The 13,050-nt window shown below is 47.8% G+C and overlaps 7 protein-coding genes across 7 annotated transcripts; 4 read left to right on the top strand and 3 right to left on the bottom strand.

Annotated features, from left to right (window-relative positions):
* Positions 1-915: 915 nt before the first annotated feature.
* On the top strand, positions 916-1,290 carry N7506_003618 (uncharacterized protein; the record flags this gene model as incomplete). The annotated part of the gene is made up of 2 exons (XM_056952913.1): positions 916-1,074; positions 1,099-1,290. 2 exons carry the CDS (start codon positions 916-918, stop codon positions 1,288-1,290), a joined length of 351 nt encoding a protein of 116 aa, XP_056814605.1.
* A 267-nt stretch (positions 1,291-1,557) lies between these two features.
* Positions 1,558-2,324, top strand: N7506_003617 (glutathione S-transferase family protein; the record flags this gene model as incomplete). Its single annotated transcript, XM_056952912.1, has 2 exons — positions 1,558-1,715; positions 1,769-2,324. 2 exons carry the CDS (start codon positions 1,558-1,560, stop codon positions 2,322-2,324), a joined length of 714 nt encoding a protein of 237 aa, XP_056814604.1.
* Positions 2,325-2,726: 402 nt separating this feature from the next.
* N7506_003616 (uncharacterized protein) lies at positions 2,727-3,245 on the top strand (the record flags this gene model as incomplete). Its single annotated transcript, XM_056952911.1, has 2 exons — positions 2,727-3,006; positions 3,061-3,245. The coding sequence occupies 2 exons, from the start codon at positions 2,727-2,729 to the stop codon at positions 3,243-3,245; spliced, it is 465 nt and encodes a 154-aa protein (XP_056814603.1).
* Positions 3,246-3,479: 234 nt separating this feature from the next.
* N7506_003615 (Ras-GEF domain-containing protein) lies at positions 3,480-4,956 on the bottom strand (the record flags this gene model as incomplete). The annotated part of the gene is made up of 3 exons (XM_056952910.1): positions 3,480-3,817; positions 3,868-4,084; positions 4,135-4,956. The coding sequence occupies 3 exons, from the start codon at positions 4,954-4,956 to the stop codon at positions 3,480-3,482; spliced, it is 1,377 nt and encodes a 458-aa protein (XP_056814602.1).
* A 719-nt stretch (positions 4,957-5,675) lies between these two features.
* Positions 5,676-7,659, bottom strand: N7506_003614 (Major facilitator superfamily domain general substrate transporter; the record flags this gene model as incomplete). Its single annotated transcript, XM_056952909.1, has 4 exons — positions 5,676-6,607; positions 6,661-7,003; positions 7,063-7,333; positions 7,412-7,659. The coding sequence occupies 4 exons, from the start codon at positions 7,657-7,659 to the stop codon at positions 5,676-5,678; spliced, it is 1,794 nt and encodes a 597-aa protein (XP_056814601.1).
* Positions 7,660-9,145: 1,486 nt separating this feature from the next.
* N7506_003613 (uncharacterized protein) lies at positions 9,146-9,506 on the bottom strand (the record flags this gene model as incomplete). The annotated part of the gene is made up of 2 exons (XM_056952908.1): positions 9,146-9,186; positions 9,362-9,506. 2 exons carry the CDS (start codon positions 9,504-9,506, stop codon positions 9,146-9,148), a joined length of 186 nt encoding a protein of 61 aa, XP_056814600.1.
* Positions 9,507-11,011: 1,505 nt separating this feature from the next.
* Positions 11,012-11,989, top strand: N7506_003612 (arylamine N-acetyltransferase family protein; the record flags this gene model as incomplete). Its single annotated transcript, XM_056952907.1, has 2 exons — positions 11,012-11,382; positions 11,437-11,989. The coding sequence occupies 2 exons, from the start codon at positions 11,012-11,014 to the stop codon at positions 11,987-11,989; spliced, it is 924 nt and encodes a 307-aa protein (XP_056814599.1).
* Between the last annotated feature and the right edge of the window lie 1,061 nt (positions 11,990-13,050).

Below are 13,050 nucleotides of genomic sequence, written 5' to 3'. Positions count from 1 at the left end.
GTTAGTGGATGGCATAAACAAGACTTACTGGTGAATTGTTCTGAGCTTGGTAATGTGATTGATGTGAGTCAATCTCAATCGAGTCAAGGTGTGATATTTGTGATGTTTCCAAGGTTGTTGTGAGGTGTGGCTTGTTCAAACTGTAGTTGGAGTTTGTGATGGTGTTGAGCAGACTCGAAGCGAAGCAAGTGCATTTATACCTGACAGCAGCGGGCGTGATATGGGATGTTGAATTTCGATCAAAGGGGCAACTACTACAATGCCTTTGTTCGAAACTGTATGTTTCTTCAGGAGCAGAGAATCAATCTGTGCGATTCCATGAAGATCTATGGATAGTGACAAAGGATGCAAGGATACAAAGGACATGTACTCATTGAGAGAAATTGGTCATTCGCTTCATGCGTTGACTCGACTGTCGAGTGGCAATGATACTGTTACCTTTCTGATGCCGTCCCAAGGTATGTTTCCAAAACGCAGGTGGAGCTTTCACATCGCCTGGTGATACTGGAGATGCATCCTAAGGGACCAAAATTGCAGCAGAGCCTGACAGGATGGAGATTGACATCCTTGCACATATCGAACGAGGGGCGGGGGCCAGGACAGGAGAGAGATCAGTCCTCAACATGAACTCCAAAGAGAGCACTCTCTCATTACTAAGGCCTCGAGGAATACATAGAAAGACAATACCTTGGTTTTCCCAAAGACTCGAACTAAGACACGGGCCTAGACCCAAGAGACATGTGGCATTGTTACCACAAAGCTCTTTGTCTCCAGCGACGCGTCTTCAACAAATCTTCAGTCTATATAAGAGTCCTCCTCATCCCACCGTTCCAGAGTATATCGAAGTTTCACACAGCTTATCATCACATCATCAGATTATCAGACAGAAAACATTAGAACCTTTAAGGTTAGAAAATGGTTGAGTACGAGTACGCCTCGCTCCTCATCCCAGGTTTCGTTACTCAAATGGCAAAGAAGACATCACGATTCGAGAAAGAAGGTTACCCCAAGTGGGTATCCGTTGTTGTTCCCGAGGGCATGGCAAAAAGCAACAGCTTGCAGATCATGGCCTTTGTATGTTGTTCGATCCAATCCCAGCGAGCCAAATTGACTCTCGAGAATCCAGGCGGAGAAGGAACACGAATCGTGTCATTTCCATTGAAGAAATGCAAGACTGAGATCGAGTTTTGGGAGGAGGCTGAAAAGGTTTCAGCGGTCTATCAGAACGCGGTCTTCCAAGGGAGGCTTGACATGGATATTGAGTATCTGTTTGGTACACAAGGCCCTTGATTTAATAGTTTTCTACTAGTTCGATATCGCGTTGGAATGCAAATTGTTTTGTTTTGAACCAGTAGAGCAAAGTAGGTCAAGGTAGTCAAGGTAGTAGGTTTATACGACATAATGCGTGAAGTGGTTGATATCAACGACGGCATCCGCTACTTTGGCGGGTGCTATTTTTAGCTGATCCCGTTGCTCCTCTCCCACCAACCCCAGCTCTTAACATTCAACTTCACCTCTCAGCTTCAGTCCAAATTTGAAGAGCTCTGTATACGAATGATGGCATCTGAAATCACATTATACGACTTGGCTTGCACCAAGGGCCTCTGCTTTTCCCCAGCAGTCTGGCGCATCCGCCTCATGTTAAACTACAAGCAGATTCCATACCGAACAATCTTCCTCGAGTTCCCAGACATCGAACCAACCCTTCAAAAGCTGTAAGTCTGCTGAATTTGCAGCGGAAACTGATTCTCAAGTCTAACAATCACAGTGGTCTGACCCCACCACAAAGCGGCAAATACACAGTGCCCGCCATCCACCACATCCCAACCGACACCTACTTGATGGACTCCGTGCCAATCGCCCAATTCCTCGAACTAATTTATCCCTCTCGCCCAGTCCCATTGGTATCCCCACTCGGTCAACAAATTGAGTCGCAAGCGCGTGGTGCCGTGGGTCCCGCATTCCGCACCTCGGTAATGCCCCGCGAGGTAAACATCCTCTCGCCGCGCGCGCAGGAGTACTTCCGACGGGGGCGCGAAGCCGCTCTCGGGCACGCTCTCGAGGACCTACTGTCTGGCGATTCAGAAGAAAGGGTATGGGAGAGTGTTGAGAGAGGAATGCTGGTGATCGATGAGTTGATTCGAGCGAATCCGGAAGGGCCGTTTGTGCTTGGTGAGCAACCCAGTGGGACCGACTTTTTCATCGCAGGAAGCCTTCAATCAGCGAAGATGGTTGATGAGGGAACCTTTGAAAGGTGTGTCGCGTATCCTGGGTTTAGAGCGGTTTATGAAGCTTGTTTGCCTTTCATGGAGAAGCGAGACTGATAAATCACTCCCACAAATACACTTGCCTGGATCTGCTATCTTCCACGATTGCATCATGCTCTCCAGACTAATGGAAGTCATTATAAATCTCCAAATATCAATCTAAGGGTGGCATTTCTTCCTGCTTTCCGAAAAATGATACAAATTCAATGTGCAGCACTTGTGGTGTATCCACTCTTCCACGAGAAAGCCCACTGAGATTTTGTGTGTACAAAATGAAAGAAGCGACACTTTCAAGCAAACAATGCCATTGCAGTGCAATGAAAAATACCCCGGAATCTACCGCGACAAATCCCGGACAAAGGAAATGAACGGAGAGTGATCAACACGTCTGGCATTTCATTGTCCATATTCATAGTGAAAAAACTTCCATGGATCCTCACTATATAAGCCCGGCCAGCCATGCAAGACGAAGATGTCTTCAAAACTAACAAAATGCCTAATACGTTCGAACTCATGGCTAGCCTTCCCCCTTGCAAGCGACAAGCGAGTGTCTTCCAAGATCACAGAGGTAATCACATCACTGATCCCAGCGACGAAGAAGCCTACTGGTGGGTCACTGTTACGCTCCCTGACCACATTCTAGAAGGCACCCAAACAGACGAGCAGATCATGCATCGTGTCTACAAAACAATCAGCATTGAGAAAAAGACTGGACTTCGCAATATTGAAATCGGTCATCGTGCGCTTCATGGTCAAGGGAAGCGATGCATCTCTTGACCGGTACAGCGGACAGTGTTAACCCCACAGGAGATTATGATCCAGGCAGAGATCCTTGCGTTTTGGTGGCTTGAGCAGATCCAGAAACCTAGGATTTTCCTTGATCAATTTATGATCTTCACTGCGAAGGGGGGATTCCATGGCGATTGTCTGGATCTTCCGCTTGATTGGGGTAAGCCATCTTTTGCAGGACCGTATTGATAGTCAGAGCATCTAGCAGAGATCAACTTCCTTCTACCTAGAACACGGAGTCCGAGCATAACCTTGGAAAACCTTGGAAGCTTCCGAGGTTCCAATGTTGGCTCATGTGCCTCTCGTCGACCGATCTATCTGTAGGTACTAATCCAGAAAAGAATTCATCCCGAGCTTTATTTTGAGATCTAATAAATACATCAATCATGCACACATAACCCATTCATACATATTTTGCGTAAATCAATCATCCAGAACCATGCAAGCCACAACCATAGAAGCTGACATTCCTCCTGTAGGTGTATACAGATCCCTCGGTCTGTTCCCAAGCCCACGACCCTTCGGCTCCAACTCACAACTTTTATCCCACATCTCATGCAGCTCAACAGCCGAGTGTAGCTGATTTGAAAAATAGTCTTGCAACTCTGGCACAGGCTGTAAGCAGTACGGAGCTTCTTTCCATCGCTGGACGTCATGTACCGTCGTTGCTAGCATTGTGTACTTGTGGAAGTTGACCAACCCTTCCGTTGTAAGAGCAGGATTGCCATCCTCGATAAATGTAAGATCTTTCAAGAAAAGGCCTGCAAAATGTGTTAGCTGGTTTACATGGAAGAGTGGATTTCATACTAACCGAGAAAGGGTATACACGGTGGCACAGCAACACGCAGAGCCTCACGATATGCCTGATAATTTTGCGCGCTGACGATCATCGCCTGTAATGGTCTGAGCATGTTGCAACTACGTTCTGTGACCATAGCCCACGTTCTCGCCAGTCGGTATATGGGTGCACTTTCCAGCCCCGACAGAATAGATATCACCGCCGAGTAATTTTGAAGTTGATGACAGTTCTATTAAAAAAATTAGCATGCAGCAATACGAGGGAGAGGTTTATATTTACGCTGGCCACATTGACTAAATGATCTACCACCTGAGCACGCTTTTTCAAATCTGGTTCTGCAAGTAGGGTGGCGCAAACCCAATTTGAGAGTTGGTTGGAATGTCGAATCAACGACCTCACGTTGGGTGCGCATTCTGGTGTTGCCTTTTTCTGCCAATTCTTTTTGAGCAATTCTGTGCGCTGGACCCTGTTAAACATTTGCGCTTCCATTATCGTCAGTTGGCGCGCAATCTCTTTGGGGTCGATTTTCATGAACTGTAGCTTGTCCAGCTTTTTGGGTAGGATTGGTTTTGGTGGGTTGGAGATGGACGGGTGTGATCTTTTGGTGTACGCGCTACCGGTGAGGCGGCGTTGAATTATGGAATCGAGTTGTTGTGCTGGGGTATCGGTGGTTGAGGTGACGCGCTCCACGAATGATTGCATCTCTCGGAGAAGCTGGTCCGTGTCGCCGCCCTTCGGCTCATCCCAAAAGTGTTCGAGCCATTGCTTCAATATATTTATCACGCGCAAACGGATGAGCGGTCGTGTTTGAGTCGACCATTGCTCAATCTCGACAGGATTTGTGGTGGGAGGTGGGGCGTTGTCGAAACGATCGACGAGAAGTCCGAGAAGCTCGGAACCCGAGGTGAAGTAGCTATAGGTGACAAGGAAGGTTCGGTTGAAGGAAGCATCGAGCTTGTCATGGCGCGTGAGATTTTCGACTAATGTTGGTAATGTTGCTGCTTTGATCATTTCCGCGTTTTTGTTGGGATTATCGGCCATTCCGTCCGTAGTGTCGTGAGACCCGGAATCTATCCGTTCTATCGTATCTTCTTGAGCCATTGTTCTGTAAAGGACAAGAGGCGTTTCCGTGTTGTGTGTATCTGTCAGAGGTATTAGATGGGAACCCCATGGGTTATACAGAGCATTGGCGCGGCAATGTCTCGGAACTGACCTCATACGTAACAGCTTGGGCGGAAGAAGCGTTGGAGCTAGGACCACGGCAAATGTGATGTATTCGCGTGGATAGTGGAGATCCGTTGCGTTAGGACCACGGTTCTAATGAAGCTGTGCACCCCACTTCAGATTGATAAAAGCCCTACGCGTTAACAGCGGAACAAAAATCGGCATTGTCCGACCTCGGGTTTGACTCACTCTCACGATCAGCAGGTCGAGGTCCAGGTCGGGCCTGGGATTGCCTGGCCGATCCTCGGATTTCGCTTAGCCGCTTGTGCCGTGGCCCCCACTTTGTCCCTTGGTACGCACCCAGATTCGAAACTCTCAGTTATCTGATCCGAGAGTTAATGCGATTATGTGCTCTGATTGGTTGATGCTGAGAGAGTTTTTCCCGGAATAGCCCCACAATGCCACTTTGGGACGAGACACGCGGACCAAACCTTGGAACCCTGCGAGCTTTTCACGACGATTCAATAGTGACATTGCTAAATGGGACAAGGCAGCTACTGTATCCATATTTGGAAGGTCGAACGTTGATTTCAGGTTCTATGTGTATTCAAACGCGAAGGCCTCCATCCCAATGCTCCCATTTTCCCATCCCATTACTAGAGAACGGTGCCCGGAACCTGAGGCTTCTTCCTCAAGTCGATGTCTCTCATAAGCATCGTCCAAGGAATTGCTAAAACAATAATACCACAGCCAACCGAGAGGAGTCTCAGTTCGGAATAGGCATAGGCATTTTGAATAGCCTCCCTGACAGGGCTTCCAACCGGATAACTCCGCTGTGTGACGAGGTCTTCATAAATTTTGTTCAAATCTGGCATTGCCGATTCGGGAAGGTACCTTACCAAGGCCTTCAGGTAGGTGTTCTGCCAGATGACGGTACTGATGGTCAGACCCGCACTGTCACCGATAGTGCCGACAACGTTCAATAGCGCGAGAGCGGTAGCCACATGCTGATGATCGACAGCTGCCAAAATGGCGAGTTGCTCAACGAGAATAAATGTCGACCCACTGATTGCGAGGAAAATCTGGCACATGACCTGGTAGCCGACGTTCATGTTTGGTCGACGGAAGTAAATCATCAAGCCTTGAGCAAGAATGTAGAGTGGGACAGCGATGTAGAGGGTCCACTTGAAACGGCCGACTCTGCGGATTAGCCAACCAGTGAGAAGCAGAAGCACACCAGAAACCATGTCAAAAATATTGACGATGTAATTTGAAGTGGTGATGCTGAGATCATTGTTGACCTGTAGCCAGGATGTGAAGTAATAACTCCAGCAGTAATTCGAAAGCTGGTAAGTCGCATCCAATAATACTGCGCCGATGATTGTGCGATTTGTGAGGAGCCGCCACTCGAAAAGGGGAACCGGAGCCAGCCAGCGTTCCCAGATTGCAAAGAAAAATAGGGTGCAGAATCCAACAACAAGCATAGCGATAATGTAAGCTGAAGCCCAGCCATCGGGGGCGTAGTCGGCAATGTCGAAGGGGAGCTCGAATAGCACGAGGCCTGCTGTGAAAACGAAGACTCCCACCACTAGTCACCCGATGAGTATGCTGTTATGTCCTGACGGAGGAGATGTGACGTACCGTCAAATTCAATAGTCCAATGACAGACGCTTTCCCATATTGTGCGACCGCTTGGCCTCTTGATACGGTACCCTTCTTCTTCCGCTTTGTGAAGATTCCATTTCAGGATGGCATAGAGAGGGGTTGCGAACACCGGTAAAACAATTGCCCAGCAGCCAAAGCCCCACCTCCATGAGATTTTATAGTAGAATTGCTCCGCGACCTTCGGTCCCGCAAACGCAGTGATAATATACGGCGATGAGGTGAAGGCGTAGGCAAAAGCTCGATTTCTCAGAGTCGAAACATCAGCGGTGACAACGTCAATTGCGTATTCCATTCCGTAGAAGCCAGCGTAATAGAAAACCTGTAGCAATCAGCATCCGCAAGGGAAAAGAGTGGGATTGCTGGTGTCATTCAACTCACATTGGCGGCACAGTATATTTCAAAGGAATGGCACGTTGCCATGAGTACCAGTCCAATAGTTGCACAGATGACCATCAGAAGAAAGGCTTCAGCACGTCCCCACACATCCATCATCTTGGCCGCGGGTAGATAAGTGGCAGCGGCAAACGCATCGCCTAGCGCGGTAGGAACTGCCGACAGCGAGTGTTTCTGGAAAGAACTTGTCACGTAGGGATTGAGAGTTGCTGTCACCGTCGATTGAAACGCACTTGCGAAGTACAAGAACCAGATACTGTACAGGAGTTGATGTCAGTACCTGCCACAACAGAAGGGGAAAATGCACACGCGACAGGAAACAGAACAAACATACTTAATGAAAACAATGATCAAAGTCTTCTTCGACCAAGCCATAGTGACAGCTTCCACATCTTGGACACCATGTTGGGCACTCCCATCTGGTACTTCGCCGCACGCTGCGGAACTGGTGTAGCTCTGAGTAGGGCGGACTTTGGAATCAGGGATGTCCGAATGTTGGTTGAGGGAAATATCATCATTGTCATCAACCGACAAGCGGCGGAAGACCACCCGGGCCCTGCGAATGAGAGGGCGAACACCCATAGTTGCTATACACCGCACATGGGACAAGACCACTTGGGAATCACAAGCATTAAGTCAATTTGGATCGTGGGCGGGCCTAGGGGATCGTTTCCATTATAGTACACAAGCACCGAAGTCGGACGGGGGGCTGAAAACTAACTGGAAATGCATTAGCCATGCCGAAATGGAGCATCATTGGGTGTGATGATTGGCCGTGCGGAGATGAGGTGGAGAAACTACAGGATCTATGCTTTCGCGGCTAATGAAAAAGATTAGATCCTCCGCCGACACACGCCACTCTTTTGCTGAGAACGTGTGATCTTCGGCGATGTGAACTGTCAGCTCACTCCGACTCCAAATGATCCTCAATCTTCCCACAATTTCTCTGATGTGCCTCTGACTTCCTTGATAATCTGCAATCCACTTTTTGTTCTAGTGAATTAGGTTGCATGATCATTCCAAGTGGAACGTTCCAAATTGGAGAAAACTAGCGAGGTTGTAATTTAATTAGGGGAATTTGTATCAATCTACGATTTTTCAATGAATTGACCCACAGACCACACAGAGGCCCTGATCTCGCTTGCAACCCTGGGGGCCAGGTGCCTTGCACTGTGCCCATTTCAGCATAGTGCGAAATAGCGCTGACTGTGTGACATTAATATTTTTTTGTAGTGGATAAATTGCTGCATGCAATGGATCTGGGCATCAAAAGTACTACTCCGTACTAGTTTCAAGATTTTGTGGTCTATGCTTTTCAGAGCCTAGAGCCAGCGAAACTCGGTGTGGACATAATTCATTGTGGAAATTCCGACAAAGCTGGGATATTGTCAATTTGGGTCGAGAAGCTTACTGTACTTTAATCTTCGCCGAGGCCTTGGGCTACATACTGCACCTGCCCAACTTGTCGATCGGCGTCTATGCTCCCTGATTCGATATTGCAGTGTCGATCCCCGAAAATTAAGGTTGGGTGACATAGCACTATTCGGAATTTTGCAACAGATGCGAAATAAGATTGGTCATGGGATCTTCAAGGCAATACGAGACTACATCATGATCGTTCGGAAGTTTGCCGATCAATTTGACATCGCGACCTTTGGAGAATCCGTAGTTTGAGAATGACAGTGCTTTGGCACGGGAGCGATCGCCCCGAGGTCTGAAGATGGACATGATCACACATCGGCAATCGCGCCCAAACCATTCTAACACCCTGAGGCTTGGAGCACAATCACTTGAATACCATCTTGAACCTGTTAGTTCATGGAAATATTGAACTAGTCCATTCGGAAATTTTGAACTGATTTGACTCCACCGAAGAAACATTCATAGTCATCCATGGATGACGAAAGAAATTACAATTTGGGCCTCTCTCAAGCATGCAAATGGCATTGATCTCCATATCAAATCTTGACTTTGCCGTTTCAGGTTATGCCTTGGGTCTCGGCACACAGGTAAGTCTTGTCCCTGGCTGAGTTAGTCCAAATTTGGCGAGCTATTCTTATGATCCTTGTTAGGTGCTCAGAAATCTGTTTTCATCTTCTGCTTTACAGACTGTAGACTAATATGGATAGTTGGAAATCAGTTCTTCCATACCAAAGGCAACAATAGTAGAGTTATGTCTACCAGTCAGTACCTGCCAACGTCAAGCAAACAGACCAGACATGATAGGAAACAACATATAACGATTGGCAGTAACAAAACGTAGATGCTTGTATAAGGAACTTACATAGTGTGTGAAAGTCTGTCAACACAGCAACAAATGTCTGAGCATGAGCCACTGGCATAGTCCAGTAGTGAAGAGTGGTAGGCCGGGGGAATCCGCGGTGTAATTCCCGTGTTGCCTTGAACCCCTTAGAGGTGGAGGTGCTCATGAAGCATTGCGTTAGAGTTGCAGGGCACCACCTCATCCCTTTTCTTTCTTTCTGTTTTCTTTTCTCCCACTCTCTCACTCCTCTTCTTGAATTTCTTCCCTCAAGTAACCAACGGCTGATACACGAATGTCGGATGTAATGCAGAGCTTCTGCATACTAACTAAACTTGCAGCATCTAGTCTTCCTTCGAGCCGCCGATGATTGAGGATCAGTTGATGTTTGCTGGTACGGAGTACCTTTCCCACACAGTTTTGTGTCCGCATTGGGAAAGTATGGGGAGGATCTAGCCCCACTTCCATCCCCACAAGTCACATGACTCACCACAATTCCGTCCACGTTCTCCACAAATAAGGTCAGGTGACCGCACCACAATTATCGAAGTATTCATGCCAATGTTTCTTTGATATCACGTCGCGTCTGGTGAAGCTCGCAGTTTCAAAACAATGTGTAAGGCTTCATAATAGCATTATCTGCTATGATTGAATTTTGAAGTTCAGAGCCTCCCTTAGCGGAACGCAATGTTGTGAAGACAATGGTGAGTGTACTTGTCAATTGTGGGGCAGTTATCTGACCCGACTAAACTTGTGCAGGTCATGCTGCACGTCTCGTTCGATTTCCCTGAGCTATCCATCCTCAAGATTTGGATATCACATCGGAAACCTGCCAATAGAAGCACGAGAAACTTGCATCTTAGTCTGAAGGCAAAGCTTTTGGGCACGACCGCGACGATACATGATTCCATCTCGTTGACAACTCTTCTTTCCCTTCAGCAGAAAGTAACCGCGCAGCCATGGCACTGATGAGTCCATATCATCACCGGAAATACTGGGTGGTTATAGAGATTGTACAGCCCCATGCGACTAGAGTATCACGATTCTGTTGACTTTGCATCACCACGCAGGGTGCCGAGCCCCCATAAACCCATTCGCTTGCCTTCCACTCGGGTCAACGGGTCGAAACAAGGGTGCGTACAACAACTTGAATAGTACGCTCAAGCCCAACAGGTTGTTCCGATGGCATTTTACCAGTCCCTGCCTCGAGTGCATCCATCAATACTTGCAACGAGCCCAGAGCGCTTTCTCCCCTCTTCGCAACGAGCATGTTCTTGCCATAGGGAGCTATTGCCAAGGTAAACATGGGTGTGGTTGTCTTCAATGGGATTTATCATGGATCTCATGAATCCCCATTCTTGCGGCTTGAGCTCTTGAGAAGATCGTTACCTGTTAGCCAACACCCATTGCGGCTTTGGTAAACCCAGGTGTCGATTCAGAAATCACACCAAACAAGAGGAGGAGTGAACGGAGGGGAGAAAGAAAGCACTGGAATATGAACCCTACAAGATGCGCTTGTTACTCCATGATCTCACAGGTGGGTCAATATACTTGACTCGGCTGTACCTTCTGAATTTGGCGTTCGACTATGGAACTCGGCATATAAAGAGAGGTGCCTCTCCAACAAAAATCCATCATTCATTCCTGAACCTCCGATTTTATCACTAATATACAATGGGTAGTCACAGCTCAGAGCTCACGGTCACTCACGTTGATAGCTATTTCGCTCATATCGGACTTCCTGCGCGATTCCAGCGAGATCAGCATCCCAGCTTGGACGCAGCCTTCCTTTCAGCCATTCAAGCACACCACCTTTGTCGCATCCCTTATGAGAATGTCGCATTACACTACAGTCGAGCCCCATCCATCTCCCTAGAAGTCCTTGACATCTACCGAAAGTTCATCGAGAAGGGCCGAGGAGGGTACTGCATGGAAAACAACATATTCCTCTTTCACGTTCTGCGTGTCTTAGGATTTCAGGTATACTTGACTGGGGCCCGACTCTACCGTGATGCTATTAGTCCTACACCGGGGTGGTCAGGATGGTGAGTCAGAGCACATGTGGATCACTGTGACTCATTGCTGATATCAATCTCCAGGGAGCATGCAGTGAACATTGCCACACTCGAGAATGGCGCCAAGTATGTGGTCGATGTTGGTTACGGCGGCGACGGACCGACGGTTCCTTTACCTCTGACTACAGACGTGGTGTCTCAAAATATCGGCACTCAGGAATTGCGGCTGCTTTACGGTAGCGTGCCTGGTCTTTCAGATAAACAGAGAGATCTCTGGACTTATCAGTTCCGAAATGGGGCTGATCAAGCATGGAAACCGGCATACGCATTCTCTGAATTCGAGTTCTTCCAGCGAGACTTTGAAGTGATGAGTTTCTACACGAGTCAGAGTCCATCGTGTTTCCTTACATCACATTTCCTCGCCATCCGATTTTTGCGCAAGGGAGAAGAAGTCTACGGCAAAATGATCTTGGACCAGGACAAACTGAAAGAGAATCTGGGCGGCAAGTCTGTCTTAGTTGCGAAGCTTCAACACGAGCAGGAACGAGTTTGGGCTTTGCATGACCATTTTGATATAGATCTGACCGAAGATGAGAAGAGTGCTATTGCTGGAAAGAAATCTGCACTCATTCGATGAAGGTTGTTTGAAACTTGCCAGGCCGCGATGAGGACAGCCCTGGAGGTGGAGACATTGGAGGTCAATAGAATAGCCCTGATTGACGATCTATTTATTTAAGTCTAGTCCCCTGAAGAATGCACAAATTAAGGCGTCAACTTTGAAAAGGGCTACAATGCCTTGAATTTCCCCTCAGAACGCTGATGCCCACTGGAGTGCAACAGTGGGACGAATAGGGGTCTCCGAAACCATGTCAGATCCACTGCCCCCTGTGATATGAGTTGTCGGGATCTGGCGTTCGCAAACATTACCCAGGCGCATCATTCAGCTGTTGATGGCAAAGATTTCATACACTGGCGCGTGACTCAACTCAATTTTCCTTCCGATCAGATGTTCAATCCCTGCAGTGTGAATCTGACCCTTAATACCATGACGGTCACGACTTCACGACTCGGCGGCCTCCTCCAGCTGTCGTGAGGGGAACTAAGTCGAGCAACAATCATCGCACCTAGGAGTCATCTTCATTTGGCCATGTGTAAGACATGATTTGCAAGCAATTATGAGACTTATGTGAGTCTTAATAAAGGACCTCGAGAGATGAATTCATAAATGGATCAAAGGTGACTGATTGTGGGGGATGTTTTCATGGCACGTAATTAGGAAACTATATTCTCTCAAGAAGTGATGTCGGCCTTGGACAACCTTGGAAGGAATTTAGTTTGAGTATGTATGACTCCCGGAGAAAGTGATAAGAATCACGAGGATTGAAGTGTCGAGATTCGAAGAACGGAGAGCAATTCAAAATCTGGCTTGGTTTGGTGCCCACGCATTCTTCATTCTCGATTCCTTGGGCCTTGGGTGTCACGCGGGGCTTCAACGTTCGGGGGGGGTTAATGGATGGTATCCGGCTTTAAGGAATCTAGCAACAGCACTCAAAGCATAGCAAGCCCGCGCAACTATCGGAGCACATTGAGTCAGTATTGCCGTCTGTATGCCATGAAAGACTCCCAAGAGCAGAAAACTTACATCCCACAACAGACGCCACCTTCACCTCCGCCACGTAGTTGCATTTCTGTGGGCTC

The sequence above is a fragment of the Penicillium brevicompactum genome (genome assembly GCF_028827555.1).
Source record: "Penicillium brevicompactum strain IBT 35665 chromosome Unknown utg000002l_segment0_segment0, whole genome shotgun sequence".
Classification (NCBI taxonomy): domain Eukaryota; kingdom Fungi; phylum Ascomycota; class Eurotiomycetes; order Eurotiales; family Aspergillaceae; genus Penicillium; species Penicillium brevicompactum.
Note: the sequence above shows the minus strand (reverse complement) of the source record. Positions and strands in the feature narration are given on the sequence as shown.